A 22,180-nucleotide genomic window follows, 5' to 3' on the forward strand; every position below is an offset into this window, starting at 1 on the left:
TTAACGGCTGCGAGGTGTTTTTCTACAAAGCTGACGCGACGTGATCAACGTAAATTGAAAGCTCTCTCTCTCTCTCTCTCTCTCTCTCTCTCTCTCTCTCTCTCTCTCTCTCTCTCTTGAGTATCTATTGTTCTATATTTCGCGGTAACAACTTGAATATCGCCGACTATGCGGCATTAAACAACATGCACTCACTGTATCGATCTCTCCTATCTATTCTTTCTACCTTCATCCATATATATCTACAGTAAACTACGGTTATAACGAACACGCGTGTGACGAACTTACGGTTATAACGAAATTACTTTTTTGGTCCCGACGATTTGCTGTAGTTATGCTGTATATATGCTTATAACGAACTACGGTTATAACGAACTAAAATTAGTAGTCCCTTTGAGTTCGTTATAACCGTAGTTTACTGTACTTTAGGACGTTGCATGTGGTGACACCGGTCAGTCCGACCCGGAAGGTGACCTCTGTGTAGGTAGTCAATATCAGTCACGTACTGACCGCAGGCCTGATAATCAATGTCGGTCAAGAGGTCACTCCCAATTAGGGGGTATTCGGCGTATGTGCCTAATCAATTCTCGGTCGCTTGAATGAATTCAGAAGACATTAAAACGTGTGAATAAATTGAACTCATGGATAATACAGACCTCGCCCATGGCGCGACAAGTCCCATGTGACAAGCGTGACTGGCAGATTTGTCTCAGAGACGCGGAGAGGATTAAACGAAGGATTATCCATCTCCGTGTTAATCCGGGTGACAGCTGAATATTAAAATTTCAATGTTATTCTATGTGTTTAACTCGGGGGAAATTTACGACCGACGCGGCGAGGATTAACTCCACTTTAGTATCAATACGGCGTTAAATAAGAATTACAGGAGGGGATAACATTATGTCGTTGTCCGTCTCAGATTTCAGTCTGTGGCCTGTGGCCTTGTCTCCTGGTAACCATCTTCTGTCAACTTGAGACAACATCATAAACTTCATAAACACTATTTACATCATAAACATCAAAAACATCATAAACATCATTACATAATAAACACCATTTACATCATAAACATCATTAACACCATTTACATCATAAACAACATCAACAAACTTCATAAACATCATAAACTTGGGAGTCGAACCCCAAGCGCGGATACGGCCAGGGGTGTATCTAGGCCTGCTAAGTTTGCAGTAAATGACAGTAAAAAATTCCCAATTTGAAATTAAAATTTTCCAATCCCTTATAATGTATGAAAATAATTCAAAAATCCAATATAACGACACCCCCCCAACTCCCCAAAAGAAAAAAATCATTACCACAGGTACTAAGTTTTGGAATCCTAGACAATTCCCGGGAACCTCGGAAAAGGTTTGTGTATGTGCGTGCGTGACTGCGTGAATGCGTGGTTGCGTGTATGCGTGGTTGCGTGGTTGCGTGTATGCACTTAAAATTAAAAATATAATTCGGGAAAATTGGCGTTTGTCGGTCAAACATTAGTCGATTAAATGCTAATTTTTGTTTAAAACATGGCAAGCAATTTCAGAAAAGTCAGCAATGTATTTGATTTCACTTATCAAAATTGAACTGTTTTTTATCTGAATATTTTTTTGGTAATGTGGACTTGGTTGACGTTGACGTTGACGTTGACGTTAGGTTATATGCCACATCAATAAATTGTCGATAAGGTGCAGGAAAGGAATTTTACTAAGAACGTTGGATTTGACGGGTACGATGAATGAATGAATGAATGAATGAATGAATGAATGACTGAATGTTCGTTGTCACAATGGCGCACAGTTAAATAACCGCGTTAAGAAAGCTCATTCCAACAACATCACATTGGATAAAGAGATTATGTGGCGCTTATTACATTGTTAATATAAGCCTGTTAATAACTTGTCAACACACACACACATTAAACACAATATGTGGCATAGAAAAATAAAGCCATGTTAATGTCATTTATCAACGATGTAAACTATTTACCTTAAACATGTGTTTAAAAATGTTCCGATGAAGAAACAATATGATGACGAAGACGGATCTAGTTATTACGATGTGTGTCATAGTTATTACGCATGCTTAGTTTAAAGGGATGGGACAACTTTACTATATAGAGTAACGGAAGACAATTGTAGGGTAGGTGGGTGTGGCAGATTCTAAATACATCGCTTTCACTTTAATCCAAAAGTTTTATCTCATAATTTATTCATTACATATTAGAAACCGCTAATACTTTAGATGGGTAATAAACGTCTGGGGCACAGCATCGTCTTAATCACGCGTTTCCTTTGTTTAGAGGGAAAGTTCATTTAGTAACGGGACCTATCATGCAACTAGTCATCTGTTTGTGACGTCACTAGAGAGGTCGCAATATGGGGTCATGTACGTTTCAGCCAATCAGCGGCTTGGAATGGAGGTCATGTGACTAGAATAATCAGGAATCGTGACACTGTGACTTTGAGCTGGGTTCACACGTAGGCAACAGAAAAGGTTTGGTACGCAGTTAAAACTAAAGTCCACCAGGTAAATACTGACCGTTAGTTCAAGAAAAAAGATCCTAGCAAGACTTACAAACCAATATTTTGCCAATGAAGCGCGTTTAAGGAGGATATTTGAGCGACGAAAGGAGACTTTTCTGTTCAGACGATTATTCGGTCGCCATCTTGGACTGGGTGAGAAAGCAAAACAATATTTTGGATTGTCTATATGGATGAAATACAGGGTCTCTCGGTCTGCATTTTCACCCATGACTCCATCCATTACAAAGGGAATCGTTCAATGTGTGTTGTAAACTTGGTTTCATGAAATTTGACCAGGTAGTTATTGTGTGAACGGTATTTTCCTTCCGTGTGTTTATTTCTCTGCCAACGCAACGACCCAGCTTGTTCAGCTGGTTTGATAAAGCAGGAGATATACGTACTTTCCTTCTCTAACCTTTTGTGGAGATTTATGTAACTGACGATACCTGTACTCGGTCTTTATAAGTCAAAATGTTAAAATGTGGCTAACTAAACGTATCTTTGTCGGATTGAATGAAAGTAAGTCAGATGTAAACAAAGTGGAAGTTTAGGAGTTGTGCTTCAATTGTGATCAATTAATTCAAACTTACGGCATATTTTAGGCTAAAAAGTTTGAATCAGTAAGAAAGGATAGTGGAATTAATGTATCTGCAGTAGGAACGTGTCTGAATATGTAAGTTTGGCTTATATATGTATGCCTAACAGTTGGTTGAATAATAGATCTCACTGTGGCCAGCTGTGAGTCACAATAGGGTCATCTACTGTTAGGTAGGGGGATCAAAGTGCTTTGTTCATGGACTCAACAGTTAGGGAATGTGTGAACTATACTTTAACTTTGTCTTCATGAAGTCAATTTTTAAAATCTTATTTACACATGATATCAGCAGTAGAAACTAGCAATTTTAGTCCACTAGTCCTTATAATGATAACAAATAACAAAACACTTAAAAATGGCATTTTTCTACTTGTCCTTATGATACCTTAACTATTGTGCAGTTTGGCAAGGACTACAGGACTAGTGCCAATTTCTAACCCTGGATATTTTGATTTTGTTGGTCTGTATATCACATCAGCTAACCTTCATCAAGTTGGAATGGTACCAGAGTATTTCCTTGGAATATTGTGATGGAATTGCCCCAGGAAGTGGGAATGGTTGTACCAGGGTGACTGCGGTACGATAGCAGCATATTAAGTATCTGTAAAGTCTTAATGTTGTTAATGGTTGGCATTTGTCTCTTTCTACTTTCCATGGACATAGTACTAACACATTTATTAAGTTTAAGGATGCTGTATGTGAATTATATAAATCAACTCTCAATTTTTATGCAAATACCTATTCAGTCTGCGTCTTTATGAACTATTCCGAAACCTCAGCAATATTTTCATCCAGTAACAAGCTGGGGTATCCCTTAATATCTGACACTGTAATGTATGTTAAATGCTTTCTCCTTGGATATTTATAGTATGTTAGGACGGTGGGGTAGCATACTGGTTTCGGGAATTTGCTCATCACATTTAATGCCCAGGTCTTATCCCCACAAGGGTACAATGTGTGAAGCCCATTTCTGGTGTCCCCATCATGATATTTTTGGTGGCTAATAACTGTTATCACTCATTATGTAAGATTTCATATTGAAATTCTTAGTTTCTTTCAAATAATGCTCACATGTCATCTAGTCATGGGTTTTGTTTATTTCTGTCAGCTGAAAGTGTCACACTGACCATTTCATCACATCAGGTGTATTATTTTGTATAATGTTATGTTTTGTTACTAGAGTTGGTGGCCCTTTTGACTTGGGTATCTGTGGCCCTTTTGACCTGTTCCGGGGTGGTCTGGTAGCCTAGTGGTTAAAGTGTTCGCTGTCACGCTGTAACCCAGGTTCCATTCCCGACATGGGCACAATGTGTGAATGCCATTTCTGGTGTTCCCTGCTGTGATATTGCTGGAATATTGCCAAAAGCGGCGTAAAACAATACTCACTCAACTTTACCCGTTCCCACTTTCATGAGGGAAACAGATGATTGTAAAATTGATTTAAAGCTCCAGCTATCGATATTAATATCTTGGTTGATAACCAAAGAGAACTGACAGTTGCAAATATTTCATTTATCTAACAAAGCAAAAATCACCCAAATATAGGTTGTAATATCAGTCAGCTGGTGTTTGATAGGTGGTAAGCAATATCTACTAAACAGATGTAACTGTTTATGTAATTCCTGGTGGATGCTAATGGATTCCCACATTGATATTCGAGATGAGCATGTACAGCAGTGGTAGATCCGAATGTCCAGATGTCGGTAGAACATTAATAAGCACCCATGGCGATATTTGCTAATATATTGGCGAGTGAACAATCCCAATTAGCACCCTTTCCTTTAATCAATGTACACAATACTTATTATGCACCCTTAGTTATCGGCAATTAAATTCTTGAAAAATATATCTCTCTTATATAAACATTTCAGGCTGTCAGCATAAACCACGAAATTTATCTTTCAACTCTGCTTTTTTTCACCCAAATAAAATTCTAATAAGAGCCCCCTATTTCAATAATTAAGGTTGCATATAACACACAAGTGCGTATTATACACGAATAAATAAGTCTTGTGTACATTGATCAATCGGAAGGGGTGCTAATTGGGATTGTTCACTCGCCAATATATTAGAAAATATAGCCGTTGGCGCTTATTAGAGTGGGACGCTTATTACGGTGAACACGGTAATACAGCTTTGTTGGGATGACTTGTAGTTCACTGATAACAGGACCAATCAAATTGATGGGGCATTATTGTATTGGATACATATTACAATGCTGCGATACCTCTGAATTTAAGAAAATACAGACTTAAATCATTCAAAATTAGTTTAGAATCCAAGATAAATCCTTAAACAGATGGACCAAATTGTGCTAGAAGGTTTTTGCAGCAGTTTTTTCTTTACTTTGACTTTGGACTGGTCGCAGATGGAACATCAGTTCTCACCTTCGAATTGGTGCTGTTTCTGTTTCAAGAGAATTTCTAGTCATGTTGAATTTACTTTGGAAGTTTGTATTATTGACATTCAAGGTGTGCAATTTGTTGAAGAAATTACTGATATGTGATTTGTAATGCAACCGACACCTCCAGCCCATGCCTAGGTTTTTTACAGATGCAGAGCTCCAGATAAGCTTTTGGTGTTGTGGTATTTTACCCATGCATTTTAAAATCATTGGGTATCAGTAATTCTATTTGGGTATTCAAATTTCTGTTACCCAGTAGTTTTTACACATGTGGGTATTTAAGTTAAATATTTAAAAACACTATTCATCTAGTCCCTGCAAACTGGTGTCGTGTGGGTTCGAGAGCTTTGTAGGACTCAAAAATACCACGATACTTCCACACGAAAGTGTGATGGCGAATGATCATGATGTAACTGTCATCGTGAAGTTTGGCAAGGTTGACGGAATGCCCGTTCATAATTTCAAAATAAGTTGCTGATTTGCTAATCGAATACGCAGGGTTACTTCACAATATTTTGTTGATACGCACAAGTTTTATTTTTGTAGCGTATCTGTTATTTTCGTTGCGTATTTGATACGCCTGGATTTTATTTTACTGCATATTTCTGCATTTCTGATGCGTATTTTACGCAGATACGCAGCTTATCTGGAGCTCTGCAGATGTCAACAAATGTAATACACATTATCATTATGTATTCTACATCCAGCTGGTGGATGCAGTGGTATTTGCTTCATCATCACCCAGAGATTTATCATTTAAAAACACTTCTTATAAGACACATTTAGAAAAGGTTTTGGAGGAACAGGTTTTCTGACAATGGAGTGTGGACACTTTTGATTGATCCTGGGATGAACCCCATGGTCGATGCAAACAGAAGTTCTGATTATTCTCAGCCCTTGTTCCAATGAAAATCAAGAGGGCTTCATAAAATAAAAGTGTTTCACTGAAGCTGTAAACGTCTGAGACCTGCATTTCTTTGGGCTTTCTCCTAAGCTGGCACGTCGTGATATAACTGGAATATTGTTAAAAGCAGAGTTAAACCCAACTCACTCACACATAAAATATGCAAACCATCTGATTGCCCAAAGAATACATTTTTCACTGAACAGGTTGTTTACAATGAGTCTGCTGTAATCTTTTCCCTGTAACTGATATTGCATTTAGGTGTGACCACATTGTTTCCTCTTGTTAATGTTCAGTATTCATCAGTTTTTGTTTCTTTGATCAGTGATCTTGCTTGAGACAAATGGCGTCAGGACGTTTTCATGATTTTTATTAACTTTTGCTAGGATCTTTTTCTATAAGGGTCGGTCGGGTAGCCTTGTGGTTAAAGCGTTTGCTCATCACGCCGAAGACCCGGGTTCGATTCCCGACATGGGTACAATGTGTGAAGCCCATTTCTGGTGTCCCCTGCCATGATATTGCTGGAATATTGCTAAAAGCGTCGTAAAACCATACTCGCTCACTCACTCTTAACTGTTGGGCAGTTTGGTTGGTTGGTTTGTTGTTTTACGCCGCACTCCGCAATATTCAAGCTGTACGATGGCGGTCTGTAAATTATCGATGCTGGACCAGTCAATCCGGCAGTTTGGTAAGGACTATAGGACAAGTGCCAATTTCTGTCATTGATTTTCATTCAGCAGAATTGGAAAAGCCTTATAAAGTTTCCTAGCTAAGTTCGTGATAACGTTCAGTTCGGGACCCCACTAAACACCTTAAAATCCTTCCAGGGCTAAGCAGGCTGGGAACTCTTTCACAAACTGACCTTGACACTCTCCTTGCATCTTCAGACCTTAAAACCGAAAACAGACCGCCTCCGTGGTCTAGTGGTAGAGCGTCTGCCCGGAGAGCGGAAGGTCCGGGGTTCGATCCCCAGCCGCATCATACCAAAAGACGTTAAAATATGGTACTTGTTGTTACCCTGTCTGGCGCTCGGCATTAAGGGGCTAAAACAAGGACTGGTCGGCTCGGAGTCAGTATACTGTGTCTGAGTGGGGTATTCATGTTAAACTGCGGCATGGTATCTCAGTGAGCTAGCACTATAAATCGGCATCAGTCCGGACTAGTACAAGCAGCCACACAAACAAATACACGTCGCTATATAAGTGCAATAATCTTGGACGCGACGTTAAACCCCATTTCACCTCACCTCACCTCACCCACCATACGGTGCCCCCCCAATGCAGTGTCTGCCTGCCACCATGGTATGACCCTACCCCAGCATGCTGTGCTCCACCACTCTGAGCACACCTTGTACTTATGATTGTCTGTCACTGTTGCTGGAATTGTGGATGTCCCAGCCCCAACCAGCTTTGTTCCACCTCATGTGCGTTCTTTGTTTTAGCTTTCTGTCACTAGCCCCAAGACTGTCAGAGCATCACAAGATGCGAGAGTCTCACCCTCTGTCCCAACCATGCCGTTTCCCACCTCACATCAGAGCTCCAGATAAGCTTTTGGTGTTGTGGGTATTTTACCCATGCATTTTAAAATCATTGGGTATCAGTAATTCTATCTGGGTATTCAAATTTCTGTTACCCAGTAGTTTTTACACATGTGGGTATTTAAGTTAAATATTTAAAAACACTATTCATCTAGTCCCTGCAAACTGGTGTCGTGTGGGTTCGAGAGCTTTATAGGACTCAAAAATACCACGATACTTCCACAAGAGAGTGTGATGGCAAATGATCATGATGAAACTGTCATCGTGAAGTTTGGCAAGGTTGACGGAGTGCCTGTTTATAATTGCAAATAAGTTGCTGATTTGCTTATCGAATACGCGGAGTTACTTGACAAGTTTTATTTTTGTAGCGTATCTGTAATTTTCGTTGCGTATTTGATACGCTTGGATTTTATTTTACTGCATATTTCTGCATTTCTGATTTTTACGCAGATACGCAGCTTATCTGGAGCTCTGCCACGTGTGTCCTCTGTCACTAGTGCCAAGCCTGTCGGAGCACCTCGAGATGCTCGAGTCTCACCTCCCATCACCTCCCATCACCCTCTGCCCCCCCAGCCGTGCCATTCCCCACCTCATCTGTGTATCCTCTGTTTCAGTTGTGTGGGTGCCTGCCAGGGTTCTAGATGGAACAGAACGGGAACCAGAACCTGCCTCCCACTACACTCTGTCGCACAGGCTGTGGTTTCTATGGCAATGCTGCTTTCGATGGCATGTGCTCCAAATGCTACAAAGATGCACTAAAGCGCAAACAGAACTCCTCCTCGCCTGTGAGTAGCGGTCGAGTCAGCCCTACAGGTGAGACCAACGACGTCTCCAGCATGTCTGCCACATTGGCTCAGACATCTCTAGGTAATTCTTGTCATCTTTGTTTGTAGTTCCATCCCCTTGTTCAGTTACCTCCCTTTGTTTAGCTCCGCTTCTCCGTCTCCATGTCTCTTCATCTGTCTTCGCTGTAAATGCTTTTGAGGTGGAATAATAGCTGTAACACATCCTCAGTGTGTGCGTGGTTGGGTGCCAAGTTTAAATGTAACTAACCTTGGATGCTTTTACTAATTATGCTGCCCTCGTACTTAATAGTATAACACGCTAGGAATTGCTTGTTGGAATGGGAATACTTTCAAGAATGTAAAAAAAATTAAAAGTTTTTCAAGTCCTGAAACATTTCATTCCCTCACCTGTTTTAAGTATGCTTTGAATGTAATGTTTTGAATCAACTTTTTACAGGCCTACCAAAGAAATCCAGCAGAGAACAACCAAGCAATGGAATATGAATAAACTTTAAATAGAAATAGCCTCAAATTACAGACAAGACACAATCCCCCAAAAGTTTGCATCATAGGACTTTTTAAAACCTGTCACATTTTCTATTAAGACCGTAACAGTCTGCATGATTTACTGTGGTTGGTTCCATTAAAATGGCAGGTTTTAAGTCGTTTGTAATTTGTGTGGCTATTTCTATTTTCTGTTTATATTCCATTGCTTGGTTACTGTCTGCTGGTTGTCTTTGGTAGCCTTTTTACCTAGAAAGAAAACTTTTTGGCCGCATGCTAAAAGTGATAGACTGATGTGTGCATGCTAGCCTGGATAGAAATGGACAATTGCTCCAGTGGGGAAATAAATGTTTCATCTTACGATGTGTTGTCAATCACCTTTATTCATTCTGTATCTTTATCTGTTTGAATGGGCTTGGGAGTACAATCAGAGATCAGAATTACATGAAACATGTTTGAACATTGGCTTTGCAGGCTATTTGTCTAGAAGTCACTCTCCTAGTTCCTTGCAGTCAGGGGCGGTCGTAGCCTAGTGGTTAAAGTGTTTGTCATCACACCAAAGACCCGGGTTCGATTCCCGACATGGGTACAATGTGTGAAGCACATTTCTGGTGTCCCCCGTCGTGATATTGCTGGAATATTGCTAAAAGCGGCGTTAAACCATACTCACTCACTCCTTGCAACCTGGTACCTCTGCCACAGGCATGATATACCGTATTCGACGTAATAAGCGCCCAGGGCGCTCTCAAAATTAGAAATAGGGGGCCCTATTAGAATATAATTTTCGTGAGAAAATACCCAGAGTTGAAAGATCGTAAATTTCGTGGTTTATGCTAACAGCCTGAAATGATACAAAAGAAAAGTCTGTGCGTATTATACACGACAGATATATTTTCCAGAAATTAATTGCCCATAATTAAGGGTGCATATAACACACGAGTGCGTATTATACATGAATAAATAAGTCTTGTGTACATTGATCAATCGGAAGGGGTGCTAATTGGGATTGTTCACTAGCTATTCAATATATTTGCAAATATGGGCGCTTATTAGAGCGGGGCGCTTATTACGTCGAATACGGTATATCATCTTACTCCTCATTGTAATAACATGTCTTTATTATTATGACAAACATAACACTGAAAGGGTTCTATCTGGCCGGACTGCTCTGCTTTCAGAATTAGTGAATTTGTTTACAAACGAGAAAAGTCCTTTTGCATCACATGCAGTCTGCTGACCAGTTCACACGTGTTTTCACCAAAATTAACTTAAACAATATTGAATTAGAATTTGAATAAAACCAAATGGTTAAACTTTATCTTTGATCCTGGTGTGGAAACAATCCTAGAACAAAGTTTCCAGCTTCAAACACACACACACAAACCCTGCCCACCACCACCCCGATTGATTGATTGATTGATTGATTGATTGTCTCAAACTACAACCCAACATGCCCAGCCTTCACAAAAAGAATTGATCCCTCAAGTAATGCAGAATGAAGTGGACACCAAACACCTTCCAAATTATTTTGGTCGCGCCCTTTTGGCCACTGAGAAGCTGGTTCATCCTCGTAAATGTTGACTACCTCTGCGACCAGACTTACTACTCCAAACACCAGCTTCATCCGTCACTGGACACGCTTCATCTTTGCGTCTGGCGCATCTCCAGAAATCTCTCCTAGCTAATGGATATTACTGAAGAGTGTCTGGGGCTTTCACTGCTGCACGTCACGTTTCACAAAGGCTCAGGGCCCCGATCCACAAAGCATTCGTAGCGCTACGAACATCGTAAAACCCGTCGTAACTTTATGACAAAAATCTTAAGCGATCCACAAAGCTATCTTAGTGAAAATATCTCTTAAAGTTAAGAGAAAAATTATGAGTGGTCAGTACCTATCGTAAATCAAACATTTCTGTCGTAACTTTAGTATCAAGAGGGCGGCATATTTTTTGTTTGCTTGGCTTATTAGAAGAAAAGGCAACACGGTCACGACCAAGGGTGTTTCGAGACCGAAGTAGAGTACTTGACAATGATCATAAGACAATGAATTACGAACGGATTAAGAACGCTTTGGCGATCGGTCGTAAATATTAGTAAAATTATCTTAATTTCAGTCGTAAACTCTATGTGTAAGTTACGAAGGCTTTGTGGATCGGGGCCATGTATGATAAAAAATAGAGGCTTCTAAGGGTTATTGCACAGCTCGGGACATTACATTGCAGACCACTTCATTGCCACAACAAGTAGTATCTCCAGCCCTTGCGCACTACACGGAAGCTGAAGGGTTCCTGGGCTACCTATTTGGCTGCTCCTAATTCAGTGATTGCAACCACCTCTGGTTGCAAGATCTCCACACACAGTAGCTGAGCTCCCTCGCCCTGATTCGGTCTTATCGCCTTGCAGATCAGATCAGATCTTCCTGGACAGCCAAACCGATTATTTACCATTCTGCCACTTTCTTAGATATTTAGTCCTGACGATATCGAAGATCTCTCTTTATTCCCTGTCAGAGCCCAAAGGATCTACTTAAAGGCTTCTGAAACCTTACCCGGTCACGTGAGAGATTAGTCATCCTGTTGTTGACTGGTGAACACTGAAGTTTATCGGACTATGGTGTCCTTCTGGTTGCGCTCTTTTGGGCTTACACCTCTGCAGGTTTACCACACAATCTCATTAAAATCAGATCTAAGTTCTCGCTGCCGCTAAACAAAGATCTGAGGACAACCCATTACGGGTCACGCCAGAACGACCTTTCGCCAACTTTGACCAACGACTGAAATGACAAACGTCAGCCAATTAGAAAGCAGCTTTCTCGAGCTTTACGGTACTCGTTTCAACCTGGCGACTTCCATTTCAGAATATGCTTGAAAAATATGTTGGCACAGTTCTCGATTAAAATTTTGAAAACTGAACAAACGAACTTTCCGGAATGTCTAATGTATGGTTGAGATTGTATAGCAGTGCTTTCCGCATACTGTGCAATGTCTCCTCTGTTCAAATGTTTGACCCACGGAAGCGAGAGATAAACGATAATTTTGACGGAATCAGTCATACAGTCACTGTACTGTCGTTCGGAATACCCCGTGTTAAAGTTTTCGAGGTTGCATGATGAGAAAACCCTTACGACTGTCACTTTCATTATCTGGTAAGCGACGCTTTGATTGGTTGGATGAAAGGTCATTCTGACGTGACCAATAATGGGATGTCCTCAGATCTTTGTTAAGCGATAGCGAGAACTAGGATCTGATTTTAATGAGATTGGTTTACCACATTCAGTTGCCTCTAACCCACATGAGATGAAGGCAGTGGCATCTACCATGGCGTTACATAGCAACTGCACGTCACTGACCAAAATGGAAGGTTGCTCTTGGAAATCAGTCAGCGTTTGCCTCCCACTACCTCCGGGACATCTTAGTCTCAGAGGACGATGATGACGATACCAGCTTTTTCAGAATTGGGACCATGTCTAGAAATTACAGCAAGAAAAATTGATTTTATTTCATTTGTTTATTTTTCTTACCATTTGGTTCGCAGACATGTACAATGGAGGGAAATATACTTGTTTGTAGGGACTATATGTCTTTCCCATGGAAGTCACAATAAGGTGCTCCGTTGGAGCGTAATGAATGTAGCCTGTCTTGTAGAACTTCCCGGACGGAGAAGGCGAGATCCACTCCCTCTCGTAAACAGGGTAGGCTAAAGTCAGGCCTGAATAGGCTCCCCCTAGTTCAAAGCCACGCGGTCATTCAATAGATTGATGTCCATGGGAAACCACAGAACACATGAGTTGCCTGATATGATGTGGATCTGTCTTAGTAGCGCAAAGGGGTACGCTCTAGAAAGAGAACGAGGGTGCAAGGGATGTCAGACGATCAGATTGCACGGGATTCAAGTGGCGCATGGTGAACATGGTGATGAGTGGGATGTGTTGGGGTGAGGTGTTTTTTCATGGATCGTTTCCACACCAGGAAAAGAAGAAATTAATAGTGTGAGATAGGATGAGTATATAAATATACAATGTATTATAAAACTTTAAATAAAATAGATATACAATAAACACTTTTTATGACCAGGTAATGTAATAATAGGATTAACTTTCTACACGATCATTATTATTATGATTACAGTCTTATTTGTCTATCATCAGTGAATGACACCCAGAAATATGACTTAAGCCCAAAGGGCTATCAGTAAATATGTAATGTTAGCTTAGAACCTTGGTAGTGCGAAATGCTTTTGCGCGCAAACTTTTCTCTTACCTTAATTTTCAGTAGAATTTTGTGTTGTTATATGTACTATTATTAGCTGAGCTTTCTAGAATGAACAAAATGGTTTTGGCCAGTGGTTGCAGACTGTGATTGACACAAACTTAGATCACCAGAAAGTGAAAGTTAATTAACTTTTCGTTCTGTTTTGTCACATGACAATTCACAGTTTTGATGCAGTGCTATTCAATAACAATGAAGTCCCATATGCTAGGCACAGAGCTCCAGATATGCTGCGTGCATGGGTAAAATACCCACAACACCAAAAGCTTATCTGGAGCTCTGTAGCCATATGGAAATTGTTCAGTGGCACTAGGATTAATTCTTTTTTCAGCTTCTTGACCTCATTGACAAATGAACCGCCTCCATGGTCTAGAGGTAGAGCGTCCGCCCGGAGAGCGGAAGGTCCGGGGTTCGATCCCCAGCCGCGCCATACCAAAAGACGTTAAAAGATGGTACTTGTTGTTACCCTGTCTGGCGCTTGGCATTAAGGGGCTAAAACAAGGACTTGGCGGTTCGGAGTCTGTATACTGTGTCTGAGTGGGGTATTCATGTTAAACTGCGGCATGGTATCTCAGTGTGCTAGCACTATAAATCGGCATCAGTCCGGACTAGTACAAGCAGACATACATACATGTACATGCACGTCGCTATATAAGTGCAATAATCTTGGACGCGACGTTAAACCCCATTTCACCTCACCTCATTGACAAATGTTGTGAAGTTTGTATTTCTCTTATTGTCCATACCATCTTCCCGAGGCAAGTGAGTTAACTGACTATAAAAGTCCAGTTTCCACCCTTGCCGAACTAGGCCGGGATTCCTTGGCTCGATCGAAGATGTGTTCATACAGGGTCCACGGGTGGCCCAGTCATCTAAGGCACCACAATGTGCTGTTGGGAGCACGGGTGGCCCAGTCATCTAAGGCGCCGCAATTCGCTGTGCAGAGTTGCGTCCCCTGGACAAGCCAGAAACCTATGGTTGTGGGTTCCAATCCCGGTTCACCCCGATTATGTGTCTAGGTTTGTCAGCACCATACCCATGCACGTGGCTTTCACCGAAGTGGTAAACGTCTAAGACCTGCATCACTTCGGGTTTTCCTACCAGATCAAGCTGACACGCCTTGATATAACTGGAATACTGTTCAAAGCGGGGTTAAACCCAACTCACTCACACACTCCCTAATTGTCCTTAAGTTTGGTCAGTAAACATGCACAAGGACTCATGCTGCAGAATTTGCATGCTTCATAAGATTTTGTTTTGGTCTTACAATGATCATGAAAGTAGAACCTAAATTGTTCGAGAACCAGGCCAAATTGACCACCCCCATGGTCAGTGAATAGTGTCTGCTCATATCAACAGACATTAAAGGTGGTGCTTGTTGTTACCCTGCCTGGTGCTCAGACCTGTGAAGATTCCGGGTTAGAATAGGTCTTCAGCAATCCATACTTGCCGTAAAAGGCGACTATGCTTGTCGTAAAAGGCGACTAACAGGATCGGGTGGTCAGGCTCGTTGACTTGGTTGATGCATGTCATCGATCCCAATTGCGTGGATCGATGCTCATGATGTCAATCACTGGATTGACTGGTCCAGGCTCGATTATTTTACAGACCGCCGTCATATAGCTGGAATATTGCTGAGTGCAGCGTTAAACAGCAAACAAACAAACTGGTGCTTAGCTTTAAGTAGCTAAGGGACTTATTGTCTCGGTGTCTATACTGTGTCTGAATGGGGTATCCATGTTAAAACTGGTGTGGTATCTCAATGAGCTAGCACTCTAACATCAGCTAAATACTTGATGAATAAAGGACAGAGATCGTAATCGCAACGTTAAGCCCCATTTCATCTCACTTCACACCTGCACTTCACTGGACTGATGATGATGATGATGATGATGATGGTTGAGGGGCGGTCGGGTAGCCTAGTTGTGAAAGCTATCGCTCGTCACGCCAAAGACCTGATTTCGATTCCCAACATGGGTACAATGTGTGAAGCCCATTTCTGGTGTCCCCCGCCGTGATATTGCTGGAATATTGCTAAAAGCGGCGTAAAACCCTACTCACTCACTCACTCACACCTGCAGTGATTGTCTTACTTGCAATGGTACAAATGATGTGCTGTATACTCAACACTGACTTTCTGCTTGCTGCTTCAGGAACATCATCACCAGATCCACCATCTTCCACGTCGCCACCCCCTGGCAGCACCCCCAGCACCACCAACACCACACCCAGCGTGGAGACGGCCACGCCTACTGTGCCTGTAGCCAGCGCCAGTCAGGAAAAGCAAGACACGGAGAAGACGGAAGAAGGAGCAGCTGGTAAGAGTTGTCCCCCCTTGACATCGATGCGAGGACCATATAAAGTATTTATTATTCAGATGCAGGGTTCAAAATTACAATGCAGTGTTAGAAATTGGCACTAGTCCTGTAGTCCTTACCAAACTGCCCAATAGTAAAGGCTTCCTAAGGGCTAGTAGAAATTGGCCCATTTTAAGGGTTTTGCTATATGTTATCATTATAAGGACTAGTGGACAAAAACTGTTAGTTTCTAACCCTGCAATGCTTTATCTTTACTTGGTCTCAGAGTGAGAAACTTGAGCGCTAGAAACAAATTCGTCCACTAGTCGTTATAATGCTAACATAAAGCAAAACCCTTAAAAAGGGCAAATTTCTACTAGTCCTTATGATACCTTAACTATTGGGCAGTTTGGCAGGGACTAAAGGACTAGTGCCAATTTCTACCGCTAGTATCTGTTCGATGTTGGGGATGCCAGGTTTAAACAGGTTCCAGTTCAGCTTTTGAAATTGGCACTAGTCCTGTAGTCCTTGCCAAACTGCCCAATAGCTAAGGTATCATAAGGACCAGTATAAATTTGCCCTTTTTAGGGGTTTTGCTCTATGCTATTATGAGGACCAGTGGACTAAAAGTGTTGGTTTCTAGTGCTGCCATTATGTGAAAGGCTTGAAAAGTGAATGTACACACGACAAATGGAATTGAAACGTTTAAAAGAATTTTTAAGATATCATGTGAGATTCAAACAGTTATAGCTGCGGTTGGGTAGCCTAGTGGTTAAAGCGTTCGCTCGTCACGCTGAAGACCCTGGTTCGATTCCCGACATGGGTACAATGTGTGAAGCCCATTTCTGGTGTCCCCCGCCGTGATATTGCTGGAATATTGCTAAAAGCGGCGTAAAACCATACTCACTCACTCACTCACTCACTCAAACAGTTATGGTACGTAAGCCTACACTGAACACTGTCTGTCACCAGGGGGGTCGGAGGTGTCCGATGATGGGAAGTCTGAAGACGGGAAAGACAAGAAGCCCAAGAAAAACAGATGTCATACTTGCAAGAAGAAGGTTGGACTAACAGGTGGGTCAGTCAGCACTGTCACCTCCAGGAATAACAACACTAATCAAAATGTAGCTTTCACCAACTCGGTTGTGTTGTGCTTACAGAGAGAGAGTTTATTCAGTATTGAAGGCCTCGTGGCCAAGAGTACAATTTCTTTCATAAAACATGCGTACGATAGTGGCATGTGGGTGTTCATGTAATTTCTAAATATGAAAGTATAAGTCTATAAATAAAACTGTATCTTTAAATCTGATTAATACTTCTGCTTAACGGTAAACTGGCAAATTTCTCTTGAGATAAAGAGCAAAACCTCTTTTAACATTAACATTGTTTGGGACATCGCGGAGGCAAATTTCTGGATTTCACAAACTCAGTTGTGTTGTGCTAACAGAGGCAATTGATGGTACTGCTTGCATCAAATATAACCCTCATGTTTTCACTAATTTGGAAGGTCCCTATGAATTCTATATGTACAGAGCAGGAATGAGGCTGCAGTACCTGTTAAATTGGACCCGTGAAGATTCCGGGGTAGAATAGGTCTTCAGCAACCCATGCTTGCCGTAAAAGGTGACTAATGGGATCGGGTGGTCAGGCTCGCTGACTTGGTTGATGCATGTCATCCATCCCAATTGCGTGGATCGATGCTCATGATATTAATCACTGGATTGTCTGGTCCAGGCTCGATTATTTACAGACCGCCGTCATATAGCTGGAATATTGCTGAGTGCGGCGAAGATCTTCATTCTACCATAAATTTTGAAAGTTTCTGATTCTGATCAGAGGTATCAAATCACAATAATAACCCCATCACAGCCAAAATTAGTTTATAGAAAAGTACTTCTTCCTCATTGTTTTTAGGCATTTTTTAATAATTAAATGTAAAATTATTAGTAGCTATTTACAAGTATGTGAGGCGATACATGATTGATGAAAATTTGACAGAAATCAAGAGAGAAAAAGAGTATTTTCCCCGTCTGACTGCCATGTGCACTGTACTGATGAACTGATATTCATATATAAATCACTATTATTATGAATTCCCTGGATCCATCTATTGTTACAATTTGTGCCATCGCCATCCATATCTCTCCTTATGCCTGGACACTGGAAGGTTGATGTTTTGATCCTGGCCTCATTAAAAGATGGTACTTTTGTTATACCCTGCCTGACACTTGGCATGAAGGGGCTAAAACAAGGACTGGTTGTCTTGGAATCAGTATACTGTGTCTGAGAGGAATTCCATGTTATACTGTAGTATGGTATCTCATTGGGCTAGCACTATAAAATCGGCATTGGTCTGGACGCGGGCAAGCAGTCGCATACACGTGAATGCATGTCGTAGTATAAGTGCAGTAGTCTTGAAAGTGATGAGAAACCCCTTTCACCTCACCATACCCCTCAAAAATAATTTCCCACAATTCCACTCACAAATGAGTGTAATGTGATTGGATGGCTTAGTTTAAATTCATGATTTTCAAATAGTGCTTAAAACAAAGCTGTAGTGTTTAATGTATCCGCAAGTGTTGTCAATATTTACCGAATGGAGATGAACAATTAATTATTACCTTTCAATTGTAGTTTGATTTTTGGAAAAAAAACTAAATTTGAACTATTTTTAATTATCTTTCCTCCATGTGTCATTCAAATGTGTAAAGCAAAAAATCAGAAAAGTGTTGCCTTGATTTTCTAGACTGTAGAGGTACAGAGGTTGTCTTGAAAAGGCCGTAAATCTGCATTTTCCTTGAAAATACATGTTGTGAAGAGACCTTGAATTACACCTTACTTACACATCAAATTCTTTTATATAAATTTGAAATACAAACATTGTTTGTGAATGTCTGCGAATGTATACCTTATTGCTGTATGGTAACTAGATCATGGCTGATTTTGCATACCTCGTTTGCATGATGATTGCTTGAATAACGAGTGTTCTGCCGAATGAATGCAACTGTGATCCATGAAGAGTTACTCCCCTTTATGTTAAGCCACAGCACTGAATGTTTGAATCTTTTTTCTGTTTTGTATTTGCATTGACTCAAAGTGACATGAAAAGGCTTTGACAAGTGGTGTGAAAAGGCCTTGAATTTGAAAAGTGCCACGAAAAGGCCTTGTATTTGACATTGCCATGAAAAGGCCTTGTATTTAACATTGCCATGAACAGGCCTTGACATTGCCATGAAAAGGCCTTGTATTTGACAAGTACCATGAAAAGGCCTTGTATTTAACATTGCCATCAAAAGGCCTTGTATTTGACATTGCCATGAAAAGGCCTTGTATTTGACATTGCCATGGAAAGGCATTGAATTTGACTTTGCCATGAAAAGACATTGAATTTGACATATGCCATGATAAGGCCTTGCATTTGTTGAGGACAACCCTGCTGTAGTGGACTGTTTCAGAGATACAAAGATTTGCTGAGTTACTGTTTGCACCAGAATCTTGACGTGTGATGTTCTCGTTTTCCAGGCTTCATGTGTCGCTGTGGGGGTCTCTACTGCAGTCTACACCGATATTCAGACAAACACGACTGCAATTTCGATTACAAAGAATTAGCGCAACAACAGATCCGGAAGAATAACCCTGTGGTTGTTGGGAAGAAGATTCAGAAGATTTAATTTGCCAGTATGGATAGAGAAGAGCAATGGGATTAGAAATGTGGGAGTTGTTTTTAAAATATCAACCATTACCAACACAATTGAGTTCTACCACTACCACTGCACTAGGGGACCTGGCAAAACTCTAATACAATGAGACCCTCCTGTTACTTGCCTGTGTTAGTGCAACAAGCATTGGTGCGTTTTTTTGTGCACACTTTAGTGCATCGTCTCCGTGCAGCCAGAAATGACTGAAGGGCATTGGGGATTTGCACTAATGGATGAGTTGGCGACAAGTGGATTTGTGGTTCCTTCCGAGCTTCATCGTGGCTGATTATAATATGTTACTGATCATGATGCAGATTTTCATTTCCTTATTATTATTTACAATGTGTGTAATTTGAACCTATGGTAAACTACATATATGTGCGTATGTAAGTTTGTATGTACGTTCGTTTCCGAATCTTGGGCTTTTTCTATTACCCCGGATGCCCCTCCTCAATGTTTACGTTTGTTTATGGTGTTATGAATATGTACCCTCCGACTGACACATTGAGCGCCTGTTAGTTGCAGTTAAGCGAGTGCTGTGGATATGTCTATTAACATTCACCCGAATAGGAGCTTTTCTTCTACACTTTTGTATGCTTAAATAACAGCAGTGAGTATCCTAGGTTGAAGACGTGATATCGTATGTAACACCATTAGGCAGTATTACCCCAGGGATTCTTATTGACCAGGGATCAGTCTTAACACTAACCACCCGCCCGAAAGCCGCACCATGTTTAAGGAATTTTTAGGTTTGCGAAAATATATACTGAACCAAAAATGGTAAGGAACAGGGTGCCGTTGTACAAAACAACCTTAGCGCTACGACTGTCGTAAGTCTATGTTAAGGTATGGGAGTTGCGAACACCTTAGCGCTAAGATCACTTTGCACAACGGCACTCTGGACTATTTTTGGGGATATATTTTTTTTGCCCATTTATGAAAATATCCCGAAAAATATTTATGATTCCTGACCTTTTTTGTTCAGTATGGATCAGGATATATCCTATCAGTCAGTGTACAGGCTTGCAACTTTTTGGGTTAAGTCTGATCCCTGAGCTCCTGTGGTTGCAATTTTTTATTAAATGCCTAGGATACGCATTGTTTCCAGTATAAGCGCATATTTATCAAACTTTTTAGGATATTTTTGATTGTGTATTAATTGATTACCTCCACAATTCTGCTTTGTAAATTGACTACTAGCCAAATGTCACCTCAATCACATATTCTACTGATGAAAACATTCACGCTGATGGTGGCAGAGTATTGAGACTATATTTGTTATTGTGTTCTGGGTATTAGTTTGGTTCAAGGTAGAGGTACATATTGATGATTTGCTACCATTTTGAAGTCTGAAATGTATATTAGCTATATAATTGATTTGAAGCCAGAATATGTATCTCTAGTCTTATTAATTGCTTTGATTCTAATCCGTATCAGTAACTGTTGCCATGGTAACTGTTGCCTTGGTCCTGCTTTACCTCATTTCTTGGGACAATTCTGAGCCCTTGACAAAATAACCTCAGCTCTGGGACCTTATATTTCATAAATCTACTACCGGGACTATTATTATCCAGTGCTGTGGTTGTTTTGTGATGGTCACTTCGTAGGGTTTCAAGTCATCTAGAATCCGGTTTATGGAGTGTAAGCTCCATACGCCTCCAACTCTACTCTACAACAGTGTGTATCTTGATTACCACATCCTTTCACAGTGTACAGATTTCAGCCACTGGATTTCTTGAGCATGAAATATTATTTTCTTCTATGCAGAATAGTTAGAGAGTTCTGTTCATTATTTGCCATGAATACGGTATATGTAATAATGCGTCAAAAATTTGAAAAAATATTAATATATATAAAAAAAAATTGTCAGTGCTTTCTTCATAAAGCAAGAAGCATTTATGAGTATTAAAACATGAAATACTTCTAGTTGTATTATTATTTCAACCATCTCTTTCAGGTACACAAGATTGGAAGCCTATATATTATTACTGCAGTTAAAGGCAATATACAAATATCGTCCACATATTTCTACAGGTCATGTCAAGGCCTTATGCACGCAATATCTCCAAGGCATTTTTTTCCTGCTTGCCATTCCTAATTTTGAACTTGTTTATCATCCCAAATTGGCTTCGGGGCACGTGTGTCCCAGTCGTCTAAGGCGCCGCGATATGCTGTGCAGAGTTGCGTCCCTTAGGCATGCCAGAAACTTATGATTGTGGGTTTGAATCCCGGTTTGCCCCGATTATGTTCCTATGTTTGTCAGCACCATACCCGTGCTCGTGGGTTTCACTTAAGTGGTTAATGTCTGAGACCTGCATCATTTCAGGCTTTCCTCCCACATTAAGCTGACACACCGCTAAATGACTGGAATACTGTTCAAAGCAGCATTAAACCAAACTCACTCACTCACTCACTCACCCAAATTGGCTTCAGCTGGATATAACAGTTGAGATCAAGCCATATTATCTTGCTTCAATGAAATTCATTCAGAATGGTTCGCAGGTCATTGTGACTATATCAATTACTATGACGTCACAATCAAATGACGCCACTCATCTATCGAACACTAAAGCTGGTTAACAAATTTTTACACTGAAGGCACTGGTTATTTTTGTTTACAAACCGTAAATGTTGGAAATAGATTTTTTTTATGATAAATAGAATCT

The 22,180-nt window shown here is 40.7% G+C and overlaps 1 protein-coding gene across 3 annotated transcripts; it reads left to right on the forward strand.

The window, feature by feature from the left end:
- Window positions 1-2,409: 2,409 nt before the first annotated feature.
- On the forward strand, window positions 2,410-21,437 carry LOC124112895 (AN1-type zinc finger protein 5-like). Of its 3 annotated transcripts, none has more exons than XM_046473073.2 (5): window positions 2,410-2,526; window positions 8,577-8,829; window positions 15,673-15,837; window positions 16,789-16,890; window positions 19,339-21,437. In XM_046473073.2, exons 2-5 carry the CDS (start codon window positions 8,604-8,606, stop codon window positions 19,485-19,487), a joined length of 642 nt encoding a protein of 213 aa, XP_046329029.1. In that variant the 5' UTR covers window positions 2,410-2,526; window positions 8,577-8,603; the 3' UTR covers window positions 19,488-21,437. The 3 variants fall into 3 exon arrangements, with proteins under 3 accessions (XP_046329029.1, XP_046329030.1, XP_046329027.1); XM_046473074.2 differs by having other exon boundaries at window positions 2,440-2,675; window positions 8,577-8,775; XM_046473071.2 differs by having other exon boundaries at window positions 2,441-2,675.
- The last annotated feature ends 743 nt before the right edge of the window (window positions 21,438-22,180 follow it).

This window comes from Haliotis rufescens, unplaced genomic scaffold (assembly GCF_023055435.1).
Source record: "Haliotis rufescens isolate VD_foot unplaced genomic scaffold, xgHalRufe1.0.p SCAF_14, whole genome shotgun sequence".
NCBI lineage: Eukaryota > Metazoa > Mollusca > Gastropoda > Lepetellida > Haliotidae > Haliotis > Haliotis rufescens.